The sequence below is a fragment of the Esox lucius genome, chromosome 6 (assembly GCF_011004845.1).
Source record: "Esox lucius isolate fEsoLuc1 chromosome 6, fEsoLuc1.pri, whole genome shotgun sequence".
NCBI classification, from domain to species: Eukaryota; Metazoa; Chordata; class Actinopteri; order Esociformes; family Esocidae; genus Esox; species Esox lucius.
In genome coordinates this window covers 7,893,231-7,913,998 of record NC_047574.1, presented here as the reverse complement: position 1 = coordinate 7,913,998, position 20,768 = coordinate 7,893,231, and the positions used below count along the sequence as shown (strand labels likewise).

Here is a 20,768-nt window from a genome sequence, read left to right as displayed (position 1 = left end):
TTTAAACGTATAATATGTTACAAACATCAGATAAACGTATCATATGTTACAAACGGTACGAAATGCATCTTACATTACGGGCATCATACACACTGCTACACACAGGGATTGTGGATTTGTGGGGACGAGTAATGGCTTTACCAAGGTCGCTACAATATGTAATAAATGCATTTTAATGTTACAGTTAGGTTAACGTTAGGTTTCACAGCACAGGGGTTAAGGTTAGGGTTAAGGTTGGATATCACAGCACTGGGGTTAAGGTTAGGGTTAAGGTTGGATATCGCAGCACTGGGGTTAAGGTTAGGGTTAAGGTTGGATATCACAGCACTGGGGTTAAGGTTAGGGTTAAGGTTGGATATCACAGCACTGGGGTTAAGGTTAGGGTTAAGGTTGGATATCACAGCACTGGGGTTAAGGTTAGGGTTAAGGTTGGATATCACAGCACTGGGGTTAAGGTTAGGGTTAAGGTTTGGGGTAAGGTTAGAAAACAAAAAAGGTTGGGTTAAGGTTTGTTTAGGGTTAGAAACAAAATCACTTGTAACATATAGATGTTGTAACACCACTACTCGCTTTGCCAATATCATGAAGTTCCTATTTGGAGCAGTGGGTAAAGCTCCTGTCTGAGGAGTGGAAGGACCCTGGTTTGAAGCATATCCTTTCACTTATTTTTCTGGATTATTACTCTAACATTACTTTACCTAATGTAATATATCTAAGATTTACGTAAAATATTCTACGTAGTCCCCTGAGGTCAGGTTGGTGTGGCGTATGTGTGTGTCTGTGTGTGTGCGTGTGTGCGTGTGATTATGTGTGTTTGTGGTTGTTTGTCTACCTCTATATTTGAGTGGTAATGTCTGACGATGCATTACATTATATAGTGCTTTGGACACGGATCAGAACATACACTAAAAGCTCCTGTGGCAAAAGAAAGAAAAGCATTTTTGTTGTTGTTTGAAAATGAAAACGAAATGAATTGACCTTTTAAGGTTTTATCATCAGCCATGTTTTCGCCCGAAACACAGTAGGGGGTTGGACAGGCCATCTGTTTGGTCTTATTTTAGTTAGATGATTGTCGATAGACTTGACTGAAACTATATGTATATCGAAGGTGTGCCTTTACATAAAGCACCTATACCATTGCATTTCGTGTCAAACTGAAAATGTAAAAAAGCAAAGACACACGTTCAATTAAAAGATGTTTTTGACACAAAATCTAAACATGTCAGTTTATCACTTTCATGTGGCTGTTTTAATGACAGTTTCAGATACTTAGGACATAGGTCTTGAATCTAAGTTTTGCATTCATGTTATGATATTCGACAACTAAAGAAATTAAGAGTTTCGACCACTAACCCCATTAGCTAACCCCAAACTCCAGTCTGAACTGCCTAGTCTGCTTTCACAAGCGTTCACAGAAGCCTTCCGATGAAGCCCCTCTGGGTTTAAAACCTCTGTTGCACTGGGATTGTCAAAAGCGATAGCTAACTGGAGTAAATTATGTAATTCCTCTTCCCTACGGCCAATGTAGTACATTCTTTTTCTCTGTGGATGGAGCGTCATTTGGGAAACACCCTCAGTTTGGTTGTGGAAACTGTTTTCAGTAAAAACAGGCAACAACTTCCAAACCCCCTGACCACAGACAGGCATTAACAGGGCCTGTTGTGTTTTTACAAGGTCCTCCATTCTGTGAATCAACCTCTACAAGCCTTGATCTGTGTTCCAGTCTTTTTTTTCCTGTCCGCTGAAAGACAAAACCAAAGCCCTTAACTGTTCCGGTGGGTGTGTTGTATGCTCTTTGAAGGAGGCCATTTTCAAAATGTTCCTAATTGGGTTTTATTTGGAATCAGTTTTATTTACTTGCTGTCTTTAAATGGCTGAAACCTGAACAGATAATAAGTGGTTTAAAGGTACTTCTAGAAAGAGCTTTGCGACAACAATGATAAAATGGCGGAAACATAAGGAGGTAATTGTTAGTTACGTGATCAGGACTCAGACCGCCCCATTAATAAAAAATAAATCAATATTTAACATCTGTTTTAAATTATAAAATCACATTCTTAACAGCCTAACATTCTGTTTATACAACTGGACTCGTAGATTAGATATCAACTACAAATGAAACATAGATTACAAATTCGCTCATAAAAATGACATCAATGACCTTGAGAGTTTGCCACAGGCTTTTGTCTCTCCCTTCTTTTCTTGCTCCCCCTTTCTTTCTCTGTCCTCCTCTCCCTCCTTTTCTCCCTCCCTCCATTCCTTCTCCCTCTGTTTCGCAGTCCCTTCGAAATAGAGCTTACGTCTTCCGTTCCAGTAGTTATTTGACAGTGGTCAGTGATTTGGACACTGAATCTGTTGTACAATGTAGAAAATCTCAACAATTACTCAGGAACAATAACAGTGAATTTATCAAAATTATATTTCAAATTTTTTTGTCTCATTATGGTTTCGAGTTTTGTGCCCCAGGAAAAAGAATACAATGCCAGGTAATACTATTAACACCCAGTCCCCGGCAGAGAGCAAGGAAATGCAATAGGATTGTCTTAGGCTATATTTCTTGTTACATATTATGTAAGTTATACCATAGAAAGGCTAGTGAACCCAACAGTCCACACCGTTAGAAGGTAAAATCCACTTTGTGGTAAGATAATGTTGCCTAAGAAAACACAACAGCATGCATTAAGCTACGTGTACCTTCTGGAAGAGACGACGAGGCTGTCAACTAGAAACTACTAATGCAGCATCTGTACTGAGAGGAGACACTACGTTTTATTGATTCTCCTTTCCCTCTGAGGAATTCATGTGTGCTCTAAATTCAAACAACACGCTTCACTGGGCCTATCCTTGAACCGGGAGACTTTGTGACAGGTAATGCAGACACTTTAAGTAGGTTTTAATGATCTAGCTTCATAGAAGTACCTCTCGGTGTCTGAGAACCAAATAACACGCCTGTTCACTGCGTAGCGCACTACTTTGGACCAAGGCCTGTATACAGCATAGGGAGTAGTGTGTCACTGAGGACACACGTTACCTCTCCGGGGAGCAGTGCGTCAGCTGTTCCTGTCTCCAGAGAGATGAGGCCTTGAATAACTGTCAGCAGTAAACACTGTGGAAAAACACAAGCAGTTACCAGTTGTGCTTTAAAACTGAGACAGGTACTATCACACACTATAGCCTAGTTATCACAGCGGAAGCCTCCATTTAGATGTAATTCTGTTGATACATTGTCAGTTTATCATCTTCGGTTGTTAAACGGTTGATGTACAGTAATCAGAGAATGATGGTTATTGGAATTATTTTGATGTTTAATCATGTTCATATTTAGTTTCCTTGGGATTCTGTGAGCAGAGAGAAAGACGTCTTTACAGTGTCAGGTTGGCCATTTAGGGTAGCTGGTGTCATTTTCTAGAATTGTTCTTGTCATAAAAACTGATGATGCAACCTCATTAATGTATCTACAAACATATGCTTAGGTGAGTTAGACTTTGTAGAGTCTCTAGGACAAGAAAGTGTTAGTGCTTTTGCTGTGCAATGTAGACACACTTCCTGTTCTGCCATGTTGCGTAAAATTGTGTTTCTATGTCCGGTAGCAGTAAATGCAAATTTCACAGTAATATTAAATTTTTTCAATTTTTGTATTCCATACCTACATAGGTCCAATTGCTAAAGAATACACAGTATTAACATATTTAAATAATTACATATGTTAACTTAGTGTAATTCTTAAATTAAGGAAATGTAAATAACTTGAGTGAGTTCGGCTTAGTAATCGTAGTATATCGTACAATGAATTTCATACAGACTTTGAAGCGACAGTGTGGTGCAGCAGTTACTGCCCTCGCATTACAACCGTGTTATAGCGGCTCAGAGTTTGAATCCAGGTCCTGGCTTACAGACAGCCTCGATGGAACGCATATTGTTGGGGCTGGCCTTCGTCATGCTTTTGAGTCTTGTTTTTGTAGGTCAGGTGCACGCACACTCAGTCATGGTTGTTGGCCTGGGAACGTCTTCTCCAAGCTCTTATGTTCTGGGCTTTACTTCTTGAGCATGTGATAAGAAGCAGAATGGCTTGAGAAGATATTATTTGGAAGAGGACATGTCACGATCTTAGACTCTCCGTCCTGCTGGGAGTTGCTGCATGAGGCAAGGGCATGAGTGTTACTGGACTTCACAAGCCTCTCCTGTTTTTCCTATGTCACATTCTTGATTGTGCCTTCAGTGTGGCTTTCAGAATACATGCGGCTTGGGGCTTTGCACCGGCCCTTTCATCTGAGTGGTCGAGGGGTGAGGACTGGGGGAGAGTAGTTTTCTGTTATGTTTGCATTTCCTTTTTAATGGACTGTCAATAGTGTCGTTCTCCAGTTATTTAATGCTTTATTTGCCATGGAGATTTTGAAATACAGAGTGCGTGCCAAGTTGGTTTTAAACATTGACCTCTACGAGAGACACCTTATTTTCAAACGTAGGTACAATATACTTCCTTTTTGCTACTTCAGAGGCGATGCAGAAGATGGTGTCAGTGGTTAAGAAGTAACAGACTTCAACACAAGATTTAATCCTGTTGAGTTTAGACAAATTCCCACTCACTTCATATATTACACTATGCCTTTTTGTGAGAATGAATTTGTTTTATTTAGCATATCTTGTTGGTAGAAAACAAAGTATAATTTATAAACATTGTGTTTGCAGTGTTGAACAGTAACTTAACAGGAATGGCAGTTATGCTAATAAGTGGTCGAAAAGTACAGTCTTAAAGGCAGAACTCCAGGTATGCCACACCTGCAAGCAGATTATCTGACACCTCTGAAACATATTATTATTAATATCAATTATTATATTCATTTTATATTCCTGCAATATGGATGTCGTTTTTTTATTCCTGCAGTGTGGATGTAGTTTTAAATTCCAACAGTATGGATGTAGTTTTATATTCCTGCAGTGTGGATGTAGTTTTATATTCCTGCAGTGTGGATTTAGTTTTAAATTCCAACAGTGTGGATGTAGTTTTATATTCCTGCAGTGTGGATGTAGTTTTAAATTCAAACTGTATGGATGTTGTTTTATATTCCTGCAGTGTGGATGTACTGTAGTTTTAAATTCCAACAGTATGGATGTAGTTTTATATTCCTGCAGTATGGATGTTGTTTTATATTCCTGCAGTGTGGATGTAGTTTTATATTCCTGCAGTGTGGATTTAGTTTTAAATTCCAACAGTGTGGATGTAGTTTTATATTCCTGCAGTGTGGATGTAGTTTTAAATTCAAACTGTATGGATGTTGTTTTATATTCCTGCAGTGTGGATGTAGTTTTAAATTCCAACAGTATGGATGTAGTTTTATATTCCTGCAGTATGGATGTTGTTTTATATTCCTGCAGTGTGGATGTAGTTTTAAATTCCAGCAGTATGGATGTTGTTTTACATTCCTGCAGTGTGGATGTAGTTTTAAATTCCAACAGTGTGGATGTAGTTTTATATTACTGCAGTATGGATGTGGTTTTATATTCCTGCAGTGTGGATGTTGTTTTAAATTCCAACAGTATGGATGTTGTTTTGTATTCCTGCAGTGTGGATGTAGTTTTAAATTCCAGCAGTATGGATGTTGTTTTACATTCCTGCAGTGTGGATGTAGTTTTAAATTCCAACAGTGTGGATGTAGTTTTATATTACTGCAGTATGGATGTGGTTTTATATTCCTGCAGTGTGGATGTCGTTTTAAATTCCAACAGTATGGATGTTGTTTTGTATTCCTGCAGTGTGGATGTAGTTTTAAATTCCAGCAGTATGGATGTTGTTTTACATTCCTGCAGTGTGGATGTAGTTTTAAATTCCAACAGTGTGGATGTAGATTAATATTCCTACAGTATAGGTGTAGTTTTATATTAATGCAGCATGGATGTTGTTTAATATTCCAGCAGTGTGAATGTTGTTTTATATTACTGCAGTGTGGATGTAGTTTTTGTATTCCTGCCAAATGGGTGTAGATCTATATTCCTGCAGTATGGGTGTAGTTTTATATTCATATTTCCCACAGGGCTTGTTGTTGCTTTTGTAACTCCCAGCTATCCTCAGAGAGAATGATGTCTGTGATTGTAGATGGATCTGTGATACAGAGGAAAAAAGAAGCTGGCATGACGCAGCGTCCTCTAATTTATAGTCTTTAAAGTCATTACACAGGAATTTGTCCTTAATTTACTGCGAATTAGATAGTGAATTCCTCAAATAAATTGTGTGTAGAAAGAGAGAGAGACTTCGCAGCACTTCATACTTAGCACAAGAACATAGAACTAATTGCAGATATACTTTTACCGAGTTGGCTATTGCTTGTTAATGAATGTGGTCCCTGGGGTTACAGAGTTGGTTTCTGGGTGTTGTAGTGTACTTCCTTAATGGCACCCAATGGGCCCTAGAAGTAGTGCACTAAATAAGGAAAAGTGTATCCACCCTCTCTCCCTCCCACTTTCTATCTTTCCACCATTTCCCTTGATCCCATTCCATTCCTCTTTGTTAATTCATCGTGTAATTAATCGTTGAGGGAATGCAGATTTTTAAGCGGGCTGAATTGTTTCAGTAACAAGCACAAGAGTTAAATCTGATCTTGAGTGATAATTTAAGCTAAATCTGATCTTCAGGGATAATTAATAATTAAGAGGGACCTTAATGTACACCATCCTACACTATAAACCACAGTAATGTCATTGGCAGCTATTAGTTAGTCATCATAAGGTACATACAGTAACCTGATGTGGGGTTAAACATAGCACATTGTGCAGATATTCTCAGTCCACTATGCCCCAGGGGTCAGAGATGTCTGAGCTGTGCAGCCAGTTGGATTTACATCCCTTTCCATTCCTCAGCACTGTGGTGTTAGGAGTCTTACCTACTCAAACATGTGCTGTATGGAGATCTGCCTTGAAGGCAGAAATAAATGTGATGGGTTGACTCAGTGGATAGGTTGAATCTTAAAATAAGAGGATTCAACTCTGAATTACTCAATTTAACTTATATTCTAAAATGGTTAGGGTAAGGGTTAGATTTAGGGTTTTGGGTACAGAGAACCGTGGTCAAAAGTCTACTTAGGGTATCTAGCCAGTTTCATGTTGTTTTATTGTCTTGACTGAGAATTGATTTGGAGGACAGACACAATTGACGTAATAGCATACAGTACCTACAGTACAGTACCTGTTGGCTTGCTCCAATTTCCTATACTTGCATAAGCTTACTTGAATTAGATTAGAGGAGATAAAATATCACAAATGAAGCTGTGGGTCTCTGGGCCTGAGAAGAATAAAAGCATTTTATATAACTGTGTTGTAGGAGGAGAGTTAAATGGAACAAAAATGTATGAAAAACATTTGACTAAAATGTTATGATTTTCTGTTGACTAAATCTTTACTAAGACTAGCTTACTAAATATTCATCAACTATAAGTAGCCTCAAAATTACTTTGAATTAAAATTAATTCTTATCAAATGACTTAGTTTATGACTTAATCTCAAATATCTGCCAGAACTTTCACTGAATCCCAATCCACTTAAAAAGTCTGGTTATTTGCTCTGAAACTCAGTTCACCCAGTTCAAATTACTTCACGTGACTTCCTTAACATTTCCCTGAGCAGTAAATGTCACTGAAGGTTCTAAATAATACTAAATGTTGAAAAACAACAACAATGGCGTCAAATGAAGACGATTTCACCCCACGGTGCCTTTTATGTGAATGCATATGGGGCGAAGAGATGAATAGGCTAAAAATAGCTTTTATAAAGAGCTGTTTCTAATTGTTATGACATGTTTACTTCCTGTTCTAAGAAGCCAGTGTGGTGGGCGTTATGCCATCTAGTGGCCAAGTAGCAGAAGTTCACTTACAGCAACATCACATTGATGAACAACAGTGTTGTGACTAAATCCTCTTTGATTGGAATATTGTAGCTTTTTAAGGTGGTAATGTGAAGAAAAAAATGTACTTGGCAATAGTTCTAAGGCAACTCTGTGGTTATTAAAATAGTATTGTTTTTTAACGTCAGGGAGATTATGGATATGCCGTGATCTCTTGTGTTCTTGAACAGGTTATTGTGTATTGTGTTGGTGGTGTTAGTGCTGTGTGATGTATAGTGGTTACCGTAGCAACTGTCAAGTGAGTAAATATTATTCCTCAAATGAAAGCTTATCAGCTTATGTAATTCTATGAACATTCACATTGGATATTTATAGTCAATTTCTGGGACAAATATGAGCATAACAAGACACACAGACCATGGAAACATTTTATGAAAGCAACGGAATTGAAAACATCTTGTCAAGTCTTGAAGTGTCAGTTGCCTTTTGTGTTGTCCTCAACCCAGAGGAAGCACTACATGCAATCTACTGGCGCACGCTTTTCACCACACAAACAGAGAAACAAAGTATCACCTTCCTGATGTTACTCAGGAATAGTAGGCCTATGATAAAATCACAAGGAGAAATGCAGAACAATAACAGCCACTGAGCTCTGCTCTAAATTTAAACCAAAAATAGAAGTAGCCCACAGGTACAAAATTGTGTGTATACCCCTTTATAGTTGCAGGTCTGACAGATGCCTGTGGGCGGAGAGGTTGTACTAAGTAGCCTACTTGACCTGGTGCCAACCAGACATTTGTTTCTTGCTCATGCAGTTCTTTCTTCTGATCAGAGGAACCAATTGATACTGGACATCTGAAATGACTCTCAGTGACTCTTGGCGTAATGCAACTGTTTGACTGCCGAGAGAGTGGCTATGGTTCGCAAATCCAAATGATTTGATCAAATGTTGGAGTGTTAAGCAAACAGACTGGCTGTAGTGTTTCGATTCAGTAAAAAAACAGTTATTATCAATAGCATTCAACAATCAACACGTTGCTAAAAATCAACAATTTGTATTAGTTATTGCATCATGTGATTAAAGACAGATTTTTCCCAATGCAGGCACAGTGATTCTATCTAGCAAACTGTTCTGGTCAAATATACTAAATGCTAGTCCACCCATTTAATGAAAATGTCTGTGTACACTCCAGAGGGACTTCACATTCAAGCCAGCATGTCATTATCACTTCAGTTTTCAGTGAATGCAGCCTTTTCCTGGCAATCAAAAAGCTAATATTTATTTATTTGTTTATTTTGGGAGGATGTATGTTAGCTCAGCTAGCTGTTGCTCTTTTCTGAACACTCACTCCCACTCCTTTTTTTATATTATTCTGGTTCTTCTACTTACATTTTCCCTTCCTTATATTTAATTGCAGCTATCCCTTTTCTTGGCTCCAACTCCAACCAGCTGTGGCTGTAATCCTATATTACTTACATTAGCATTAGTTCTATCAGACAGATGTTTAGCTCAATCTAACCCCTCAGACCTCATTTAAATGAGAATTCCACTAATTTATAACTTGATCTGAGATTGTTCCTCACATACTTAATATAATTTAGTCTGTGGGCCAAGAGAAACTGTAATCCATGTTTTTCTTTTAACAGCCATTACATTTAAACTTATTTTAGCTGCCACTAACAACAAATCTTTGGAATCCCTGGGGGGCGATTGAACAAATCTTCTCCAGGGTTGTTTTGATGTTACTTAAAGTTGAATTCAGCCATTGAAAAATAAACAAGCCTGATCCACATTACTTCCATACATTTTTACTAGTGTGTTTAAAGTAAGCTGAGGCTTGAAATGGGTCTTCTGAAAAAAAAACTAACCCATGTACTACTTTTTATATTCATTTCTCTTGGCAAAAACAGACTGCTTCCAAGGTGAGGACATCAGGTTTATCAAAACTGATTAAAAGCCCTTAAATGCATGCAGGAAAATATGCCACAATGAACCAATTTGTAAAGCAACAATTAGATTTATTTTTCTGCCATGAGGTTTTTTTTCCCTTCGAGGCTAAAGAGGAAAGTAGTTGGCTGTTTTGTCCATACATGGAAATAGATGGGAATGCATGGGAATGTGGAAAGAATGAGAAATGGTTTTACTTATAAATGATGTGTTCTCAGATTCCTCACCTCGTCAGACAGGAGATCTTATTATAGCAGAACACACAATAACACTGAACCGAGCACCACACTGGGTATCTGTCTGCAACATCTGAGGCCAATTATCCTGTTTTACTGAACAGTGTGTGTCATAACCCCGGCCTGCCTGCCAGCCACAGACCGGCACATCTAGACAATTATCTCTGAACAAGATAAGTCATTGTGTGCTTTAATATACCTCCATTATATAAACACCAAGTGAAACATTACAGTAGGGATCAGGTATTTGGCAGCTGCAGACGTTATTATGATTTGACGGGGAAGAGTGAGTGGAGTGAGAGAGAGAACGGTGGTTTTCCAGTTTTAGCAGCTGTAACATGTTTTAACTCTTTTGGTAATGGGATCTGAAGATGAATGTTCCCTCCGGGCTTCTGCTTAGCTTCGCCGCTGGCCCAGTGCCAAGACAATACTCAGTCCCAGCCGGCAGAGAGAGAGAGCGAGTGAGAGAGAGGGGGGAGAGAGAGAGAGGGGGGGGAGAGAGAGAGAGAGAGAGAGAGGGGGGGGAGAGAGAGAGAGAGAGAGAGAGAGAGGGGGGGGGGAGAGAGAGAGAGAGAGAGGGGGGAGAGAGAGAGAGAGAGAGAGAGAGAGAGAGGGGAGAGAGGGGGGGGGGGTAGAGAGAGAGAGGTAGAGAGAGAGCTTTACATAACGCAGAGAGAGAAAGAAAATGAGTAGAGAGAGCGGGGAGAAAGACACAGGGAGAGAATCCAGATTGTGTGGCTCTGTATGCCAGCGGCTCAACATTATGACAGTGAAATAAATAACTGACACCTTAACATAGAGCCGCAGTCAGTTTTATATTGGGTACCTAACAACACGCTGGCCCTAAACGTCTCAAAAACTGAACATTGTGTTTATGACAAATCACTAGCTCCACCCTAAACATCCTCCAGGTCTATAATTGAATAATACATTGAAAGAGCAAATAGAGGAGACTGAAGTGCTTGGCTATTGCTCTAGACAGTAAGCTTATATGGTCAAAACACATACTGAGGATTCCGTGGTTGCTTAGATGGGAAGAGGAATGGCCATGACAAGGCATTGCTCTGCTCTCTTGACTAACAGTCCTACTCTCCCGTGTCCAGTATTGTGGTCTGGTGAGGCACAGAAGGACAAGAAGGACAGGTAAATGGAAGTAGATCTGGAACAGAGCATGATGATTAGCGCTCGTATGCACACGGAGCGGGTGGATGTCAGTCGTATGTGTGTCGGCCTCCTCTGGCTGTGAGTGGAGAGGTCGAATGCTGCACTGTCGGTCTTTGTGCTGGATGTTATTGTGTTGAAGGTAACTGTTCAAGACGTTGGCACACAGTTTGGACAGTAATAAGTGCCTCACATCCAATGACTCTTAAACAGTCACGGAGGCCAGCTGCATCTAATCGAGATCCTAATAAATACACAGTACTAAAAAGATATTAGAGCGAAGGGGGGTGGGTGAAGGGGGGAGCAAGAGGCAGGAGTGAAGGAGGGGGGGGGATAAAAGAGAGAAGGGAGGGAAAGAGAAAAATATAGCTTTGCTTTGGCAACACTGACCTTGTTATTCATGCTATAAAAGCATAATGCACTTTTTAATTTAGTTAGAAAAAGAGGGGGGAAGAGATGAGAGAGAGGAGGACAAGAGGAGAGAGGAGAAACAGAGGAGAGAGAGGAGAAACAGAGGAGAGAGAGGAGAAACAGAGGAAAGAGAGGTGGTCTCTTTGTTGAGTAAACACATAGTCATGGGAAAATAGCATACGTTGATCGTCTCTTGGTGTCCTTCTTATGTCAGTGGGACAAATGGGAGGAGAGAGTAGGGATGAGGAGATACTGGGATGAGGGGACGGGAGGGATGTGGAGATACTGGGATGAGGGGACGGGAGGGATGTGGAGATACTGGGATGAGGGGATGGGAGGGATGAGGAGATACTGGGATGAGGGGATGGGAGGGATGAGGAGATACTGGGATGAGGGGACCTGAGAGATGAGGAGATACTGGGATGAGGGGACGGGAAGGAGGAGGAGATACTGGGATTAGGGGACCGGAGGGATGAGGATATACTGGGATGAGGGGACGGGTGGGATGAGGAGACGGGAGGGATGACGAGATACTGGGATGAGGAGACAGGAGAGATGAGGAGATACTGGGATCAGGGGATGAGAGGGATGAGGAGATACTAGGATGAGGATATTCTGGGATGAGGAGATGGGAGAAATGGGGAGATACTAAGATGGGGAGACGGGAGGGATGAGGAGATACTTGGATGAGGAAACGGGAGGGAGGGATGAGGAGATACTGGGATGATGAGACGGGAGGGATGAGGAGATACTGGGTATGATGAGACAGGAGGGATGAGGGGATACTGGAAGGAAGAGATGGGAGGGATGAGGAGATACTGGGATGAGGGGACGGGAGGGATGTGGAGATACTGGGATGAGGGGATGGGAGGGATGAGGAGATACTGGGATGAGGGGACGGGAAGGAGGAGGAGATACTGGGATTAGGGGACCGGAGGGATGAGGATATACTGGGATGAGGGGACGGGTGGGATGAGGAGACGGGAGGGATGACGAGATACTGGGATGAGGAGACAGGAGAGATGAGGAGATACTGGGATCAGGGGATGAGAGGGATGAGGAGATACTAGGATGAGGATATTCTGGGATGAGGAGACGGGAGAAATGGGGAGATACTAAGATGGGGAGACAGGAGGGATGAGGAGATACTTGGATGAGGAAACGGGAGGGATGAGGAGATACTGGGTATGATGAGACGGGAGGGATGAGGAGATACTGGGATGAGGAGACAGGAGGGATGAGGGGATACTGGAAGGAAGAGATGGGAGGGATGAGGAGATACTGGGATGAGGGGACCTGAGAGATGAGGAGATACTGGGATGAGGGGACAGGAAGGAGGAGGAGATACTGGGATTAGGGGACCGGAGGGATGAGGATATACTGGGATGAGGGGACGGGTGGGATGAGGAAACGGGAGGGATGACGAGATACTGGGATGAGGAGACAGGAGAGATGAGGAGATACTGGGATCAGGGGATGAGAGGGATGAGGAGATACTAGGATGAGGATATTCTGGGATGAGGAGATGGGAGAAATGGGGAGATACTAAGATGGGGAGACGGGAGGGATGAGGAGATACTTGGATGAGGAAACGGGAGGGAGGGATGAGGAGATACTGGGATGATGAGACAGGAGGGATGAGGGGATACTGGAAGGAAGAGATGGGAGGGTTCAGAGGACAGGATGACGTGTAGTATCTGTGTGTCATATGTTTGTCATGGCAACACAATGCTCCCTGTGATGTTGCGTGTCCTGTGTTCTCATTCCAGCATCGTCATGTGAAATGTGAAGTGTGTTTTGAGTGCATCTGCCGCTGCAGTGCGTATTTATAATTCTGCTGCATGCCTCATGCTCTACCTTCCCGGAGTGGGTCATTAATCACACGCAACACAATAGAAAAACTTCAAAGCAATGCAGTGGAAAGTCTGATCACAGAGGCAGAGATCATCTACAACCTTTTCGTCTTCTAACCCTAAATGTTAAAAGACAAAATTCACACCTGATCATTTAGTCTCAAGTCAGGCCTTCCAGTTGTAACATCTGGGTTGGGGGGTTGGGGGGGACAACTTCTGTTAAGTCATCAGCTGTTAGAAATTAAGACAAAGAGCATTATCCCCATTGGTGCCACATGGCGCACTGACACACAGGCAGTGGATGTGTGTGTGTGTGTGTGCATGTGTGTATTTGTGTGTGTGTGTGTGTTCAAATCACATCTATGTGTCAGTTGACCTGAAAGTCCCCACAAAGATAGTAAGACCTAAAACATTGGTCTTTTGAGAGGTCCCTACTAGGGAAAATGCAATTATTGGCTTAGGGGTTAGGTTTAGAGAAAATGTACAGTTGGCCAGTTTTAAGCCAGTTAAGCTTAGGGTCAGGTGTTAAAGCTAGGTTTAGTTTAGGCATAAAAGTTAGGTTATTGAGGATAGGGTAAGGTTTGGGAGAAAGGTTAGGTTTAGAGCTAGGGAATATAAGGTACATGGATTTCTGGGTTAGGGCCCCACAAGGATAGAAAAACAAATGTGTGTTTGCGTCTTTCACCAGGTTAAATCCCCTTCACCTGGCGCGTTGCCACTCAGCTCTTCAGGGGCCAGACCGGGCTACCAGTAATAACTGTTGATGTACTGTGAATAATGAATGAATTAATCAATTCATTCATTGATTCCTTCCTCAGGCTAATCCTGCCCTATGAAAGGTTCACTAAAGGTGAAGAAGATAAGCCCCTACCTCCAGCTAAACCTCGAAAGGACTCCCCTTCCCAGGATGGGGTCCCCAAGACCAAGGTTTCCCCGGTGAAGCAACGCCCCAAAGAGGAACAGCCCGTCCAACCGCCTCAGACAGAACAGGACCCTTCCACTCCAGGCCTGGACCACCCAGCGGTCAGTCAAACTCTCATGTTCACCTTCCAGGCATCACTCTGATAGTAGCCAATGTGCTCCGGTCAGAAGCCATTTTGGGACAAAACCGAGTCATCTTAGATTATGTTAATATTGTTGGTTCTGGTTCTGTAGAAAATGTTTTATTGTAAACACACTTGAGATGAAAACCATTCCTCGTCTTGTGAGCCTGCCCATCATGCAGGGACGGTTCCCACATGAAACAAAGTGGCCAGAGGGCTGTCTTATGGAGGAACAGTAGGTCTGCTGTAGAGAACTACAGGCCCGTGTCCATTCTCAACAATATATCCAAGGTCTTTCTGGTCTGGTCAACCATCTGGAGGGAGGTAGTGTGTGTGGCAGTGTCTTTCTGACAATGCTTTGTCCTAAAGATCAGAGTAAATCAGACTAAAAGTCTGAATCCATGAATGCTGAAGAAGCATGATAGGACATATGAAATTGTGTCTACAAGATCTGTCACGTACCTCTGCATAACTTTACATCAATCACCCTCAGGGGAATCTGAGTGTCTGAAGTTAAATCCAATATCTGTAGTACAGGTGGACTCAAATGTCTGTATCGCGCGACAAGGTAGCATCAAACAAAAAGCTAAAACAGTCGCAGTGTCATTGTTATTAGCCTGTTTGGCGCATACCCCCGAGAACACGTTTGAGTAATTGCATTTTAAGCATTCGGCATGTTGCCAGTAAACCTCATAGTGGAAAAGCTGACGCTTAGCCACATGTATAACATCATTAGAGGCAGCGCTTGGTAATATTAAGTATCAGAGATAGCTGCGGTTTGTACTCAAAGCCAATGTAATGTTAGCAGCTGGGAGGTGCGTACTGGAGGAGCACATATCTTCTTCAGTAGTGCTTTGTTGTGGAATTGCCTCCCACTACTAAAAAGCTCCCAGTCTGAAATGGTCTTGAAAGGTCAGGTCAGAGGTCGTCTTTGGAGCAAGCTCATTAGTACTTTGCAGCATTCGTATGCAGTTTTCTCCCTCCTACATCAGAATGTTTAGGTGGATGCAGTGATATGTCTGATTGCATTTATTTGTTTGATAACATGACATCTTTTGTTTTTTAATGTGTCATTTTTTCTATGGGTTGTACTATTGGGCATCTTCTTTCCCAATAAATAGTTACATCAATCAGACCACAATAGCAGACTGTTTGCAGAATACCGTGATGACCGATTGGATCTAGAATACCGTGATAACGGATTGTATCTAAAATACCGTGATGACCAATTGGATATAGAATACCATGATGACCGATTGGATCTATAATACCATAATGACCGATTGGATCTAGAATCCATGATGACCGATTGGATCTAGAATACCATGATGACCGATTGGATCTAGAATACCATAATGACCGATTGGACCTAGAATACCATGATGACGAATTGGATCTAGAATACTATGATGACCGATTGGTATAGAACCAATGCCATCACTGCCATCATTATAGTATAATGATGGCAGAGCTGTTCTAGAATAGCATGACGTGAGTGGATCTAGAATACCATGATGACCGAGGGGTTCTATAGTATAATGATGGCAGAGCTGTTCTTGAATACCGTGACGTGAGTGGATCTAGAATACCTTGATGACTGAGGGGTTCTATAGTATAATGATGGCAGAGCTGTTCTTGAATACCGTGACGTGAGTGGATCTAGAATACCTTGATGACCGAGGGGTTCTATAGTATAATGATGGCAGAGCTGTTCTTGAATACCGTGACGTGAGTGGATCTAGAATACCTTGATGACCGAGGGGTTCTATAGTATAATGATGGCAGAGCTGTTCTAGAATACCGTGACTTCAGAATGGATCTAGAATACCTTGATGACCGAGGGGTTCTATAGTATAATGATGGCAGAGCTGTTCTAGAATACCGTGACGTGAGTGGATCTAGAATACCTTGATGACCGAGGGGTTCTATAGTATAATGATGGCAGAGCTGTTCTAGAATACCGTGACTTCAGAATGGATCTAGAATACCTTGATGCCAGACTTGTTTTTCCCCACAGAAATACATTATTCTCAGTAGAAGAGAACAAACTGTCAGTTAGTTGGTTTGTTTGGAAATGCCTTGAATCAAATGTGATTAGCCGTTCTGTGAGGGGAGAGGGAATTTATGCCATATTTTGTTCTTATATAAACCACTGGTTTATTTTTATCCGTGAAAGCCAATAAATCCACAGTGATTTGCAAATGTCTCTCCACTGTAGAGTGAATATGGCCCGCGCTGTGCTGCAAAGGCATGAGATGCTGATGCAGTTATTATTTTCACATGAATAACCAAATTATTACAGAGCAGATGAAAGAGCTGTTTGAATTTTCTCTTCAAGTGTCAATTTTAGAGACATTTCATTACTGCTACATGAGCAGAAGGAGAATGATAGGCTTCTACTCTGGTGTGGTGCGTGTGTGTGTGGCAGTGGGATGGGGGGGTAAAGAGAAGCTTGTAAAGCATGACTGGTTTTTCAGTGGCTGGCATAACCTGCTCATATGTGTGGAATGCTCAATAATTTTGAAGGCCCCCTCTTGGTAATTGATTGTACGTTGTTACAGAAATCGAATGAATTCTCTCTGTCAGAGATTGGGTGTGTTGCTGCAGGTGGTGGCAGGTTACGTCTTTGTTATTTAAAAAATCAGGACATCATACCATTGTTAGATCAGTTAATTCACTCATTGCTCAGAAGAAAGCCGACCATAGAGGCATTTAGGCCCACCTCCTCCCCAGAACTACAGAGCTGGTAGTCACAGCTTGTTAGAGACAGTAGCCCAGCCTTTATTAACAGTGTGCATAGTATGATCATTTTGCTTTGTTATTGCACTGATGCCCATCTGTGCATTCTTCTCTATGAATTCTCAATGGGCAGATATCATATGAATTCCATTAAGGTGGCATCGATACAAGATGGCAGATTTGTAGGAAAACGTTTTTTGGAGCTGTTGTTGTTGTAGGGCTGTGTTTAGATGCTGTACAGTCTTAGCCAGCTTTCTAGAAATAGAGCTAGCATTAACAAACCACATCTATGAAATAGAGCTAGCGTTAAGAAACCACATCTATGAAATAGAGCTAGCATTAACAAACCACATCTATGAAATAGAGTTAGTATTAACAAACCACATCTATGAAATAGAGCTAGCGTTAAGAAACCACATCTATGAAATAGAGCTGGCATTAACAAACCACAGCTATGAAATAGAGTTAGCATTAACAAACCACATCTATGAAATAGAGCTAGCATTAACAGCAATTTTTTTTTACAAATTTTGCTAGTTAATGGCAGCAGTGCCATCTGTCTAAATTACTTCTTTAGAGTAATGTAGACAAAACCAATCATTAACCCCTATTCAGAATGTCTGTGCACCATTTGACTGGTGTTCACTTAAGTTACCAGGTAGGTTTTACTGGCACACTGGTGTGTTTGACTGGGAGACTGGTGTGTTTAACTGGTAGACTGGTGTGTTTGACTGGTAGACTAGTGGGTTTGACTGGTAGACTAGTGGGTTTGACTGGTCATGTGAATTTCGCACTATTTTACTTCCTTATTGACCTCCTTCCCAACTCCATCTGTCCGTCAGTTTAAGTGTCTGTTCATAACTGAGTTTTTGTTGTGTTGCAGGAGTGTGAGGAGAAAGAGAGGAGCCCAGCGAAAAAAGAGGTTCAGTTGAAACAGGATGCACAGCCTCCACAGTTTTTAACCCTGCTGGCCGGGGAGCCTGTAAAGAAGAGGACCTTTAGCAATGAGGAGGAGGAGCTAACAGTAAAGGAGGAGGCAGTGTCTTCCTGTGGACCGGAAAGAGCGGCACTCCTTGGTCATTCATTGGAGAAAAATGAAAATCAACCTCTAGACACGGCGACGCCCCCCGAAGCGGCGGACGTGTTCCTTAGAGACACGCCCACACCACCAGACCACGCCCCCCCGCAGGACAAATGGCAGGAGGAGCTGCTGCCCTACATCGACCCATGTCCCCCTGGGCTGGCGGAGATGCCCCAGGGCCCTAACCGTAATGCTGGCGCGGTCGGCACGGTCGGCACGGTGCTGCCCATGCTGCAGCAGAGGCCTCTGCAGTCCCCCAGGATCCCGGAGACCCTCAAAGACAGAGCGGATCTCCCAGGGCCAGACGACTCCGGTTCCAGCTACCCTCCTCCGGGCTACCCAGGGAAAACACACCCTGGGCCAGGCACCAACCCAGGCACCAACCACCCTGGGGTCATGAACCCTGGCATAATGTCTCCCCTCGCCAAGAAGAAGCTGCTCTCTCAGGTCAGTGGGACCGTGCCCTCCCTGCCCAATCACTATGCCTTCGGACCCCCACCGCCGCTTGTCAACACCGGACAGCACAGTGGCGGCCTGGAGGAGTTGGCCGGCCAGCCGGCGGCAGGCTGCCGGGGTTCCGCCTCAGACGCGGCTGTGGTCAAACGTCCGTCTGTGATTCAACACGCCCAGAGCTTCAAGCCGCCGTCCCAAGGGCCAGGGGACAGGGAGAGAGAGAGGGAGGGCTTGGCCAGAGATCTGTGTAGACCAGGGGAGCCCTACACACCCTGTGACCCCACTCAACGCCAGACCATACACCACCCCCAGGCACAGCACCCGCACCCCTACCCTAACTGTGCGGGTGACACCTACCTTTTGAGGCCTGATCCCCACCCCCACCAGGCGCCCCGTCCTGGCCACGCCCCCAGCTTCCTGTCTGACTACTATTCCTCCCCCCACCTCCACAGTCTGTACCGTCACCCAGAGATCGGCCTCGGCCAGGAGCCGCTCAGCCAGTATCTGGATGGCAGGGAGAGGGAGACGGCTTTCCCCAGGGACTGTGAGGCTGTGCCTGGGTCGGGGGGGCCAGGCTTCTCCCCATCCAGACACCCAGAGACAATGGGCTTGGGGAGCTACTGCAGCCACGTGACCAGCTTGACACCAAGCATGACCTCTCACAGTCACACTCACAGAGACATGTCACCCGGCCGGAGGGCCTCGGATGACCAGCCCACGGACTTGAGCCTCCCCAAGCCGTCTCCCCACAAACCCCTGCCCTCCCTGCACGGCCCCCCCCACCCCTCTCCACCCGCAGGACACAGGGAGGTTCTGTAGAGTCCCCCCCAGGACCATGTCCTCTTCCAGCCCCAAGCAGCCCGCCGAGTCCCAGCCCAGCCCCCGGGAGAAGGCTCTGACTTGCAGGGTTGGAGGGGAGGAGGCCGGGCTGGGTGGGGGCTACAAGATGGAAGAGCTAAGCAGACCCATCCTGGGCACCAAGAGCACGTCCAGCCCCCAGAACGTGTGCACGGCACGGCCCCTAAAGCGTAGCCTCCAGGAGCTGGAGAACAGCCACCCGGAGAGAAAGATCAGAGCGGTGACCCCGATGCACTCCACCTCCTCCTCTTCATCCTCCGCCTGCACCGTCAGGGACCGAGACTGGGAGAGGGAAGCCAACGCAGGTAGGAAGGTCCGGACGCCAGATCTGGAGGGCGAAGTCATGAAGGCGGCGGAGCCCCAGCGGAACCCTGCCCAAACACTCCACCAGCACGTCAATACCTTCATGGAGGGACACAAGGTTCCCCTCCACTCCTCGTCCTTGTTCCCCGCGGGCCTCTACCCAGGGGCCTTGGTCTCTCAGATCCAGGAAGTTTGCGAGGCCCCGCCGGGCTACCACTCCTACCCTTTGCAGTACTTGAAGAACCCCGCCGTCCTGTCGCCGCTGGTACCGCCCTTTGCCATACACTCCTTGATGATGCAGAGGCAGCTGTTGGCCCAGGCGCCCCACAGCCCCGCCCACATGTACCGACACCCAATGGGAGCGTCGTATGCGGAGCTGCTGCATCACGGCCTGTACCCCATGTCGGCCATGTCCGCCCTAAACGCACAGCAGCACCCAGCCTTCGGCCCCTCACAGCTGTCCTCCATCCACCCGAGTACCAAACTATCATGACTTGTGCTGTAAATGTCCTGACCCCTTCACCACCCCACTCCTGTACATACCTATTCAGAGTTAACCATTCCCCCTCACAAGCAGGTGTCACAGCTGATACCGTTAGATAAGATACCGTGACGCGTGCCCCCCCCCCCACCCACCCCCCCCCACCCCCACCCCTCACGGCAACACTGTCGCGCACGTGGACAGTTTCTTGGACCTGGGAACAATTTACTTCTTTATTGCCACTTCTGTTCGCCATTTGCACATATTTTGAACATGGGCCAAGTGGACTTGCTGTGTGTCGTGTTCTCACGGCGGCATAGTGATCCTGGTGCAGTTTGGCCTCAGTACTGTAGCTAGCAGCTAGTGG

The 20,768-nt window shown here is 44.1% G+C and overlaps 2 protein-coding genes across 4 annotated transcripts in view; both read left to right on the top strand.

Annotated features, from left to right (window-relative positions):
• Positions 1 to 19,587, top strand: part of LOC105026305 (AT-rich interactive domain-containing protein 5B) — an 85,624-nt gene extending 66,037 nt beyond the window's left edge. For all 3 annotated transcript variants that reach the window (XM_010897671.3, XM_020047597.2, XM_013134169.4), the window contains 2 exons: positions 14,262 to 14,466; positions 18,109 to 19,587. In XM_010897671.3, the coding sequence (XP_010895973.2) occupies positions 14,262 to 14,466; positions 18,109 to 19,578 (1,675 nt within the window). In that variant the 3' untranslated portion in view covers positions 19,579 to 19,587. The remainder of the gene's footprint in view (positions 1 to 14,261; positions 14,467 to 18,108) is intronic.
• On the top strand, positions 19,505 to 20,560 carry LOC117594578 (AT-rich interactive domain-containing protein 5B-like). Its single transcript, XM_034292678.1, has one exon. It carries the CDS (start codon positions 19,595 to 19,597, stop codon positions 20,411 to 20,413), a length of 819 nt encoding a protein of 272 aa, XP_034148569.1. The 5' UTR covers positions 19,505 to 19,594; the 3' UTR covers positions 20,414 to 20,560.
• The last annotated feature ends 208 nt before the right edge of the window (positions 20,561 to 20,768 follow it).

Coding starts and splice junctions, on each gene's coding strand:
- LOC117594578 (XM_034292678.1), top strand. CDS start 19,595: ATGTCCTCTTCCAGCCCCAAGCAGCCCGCCGAGTCCCAGCCCAGCCCC.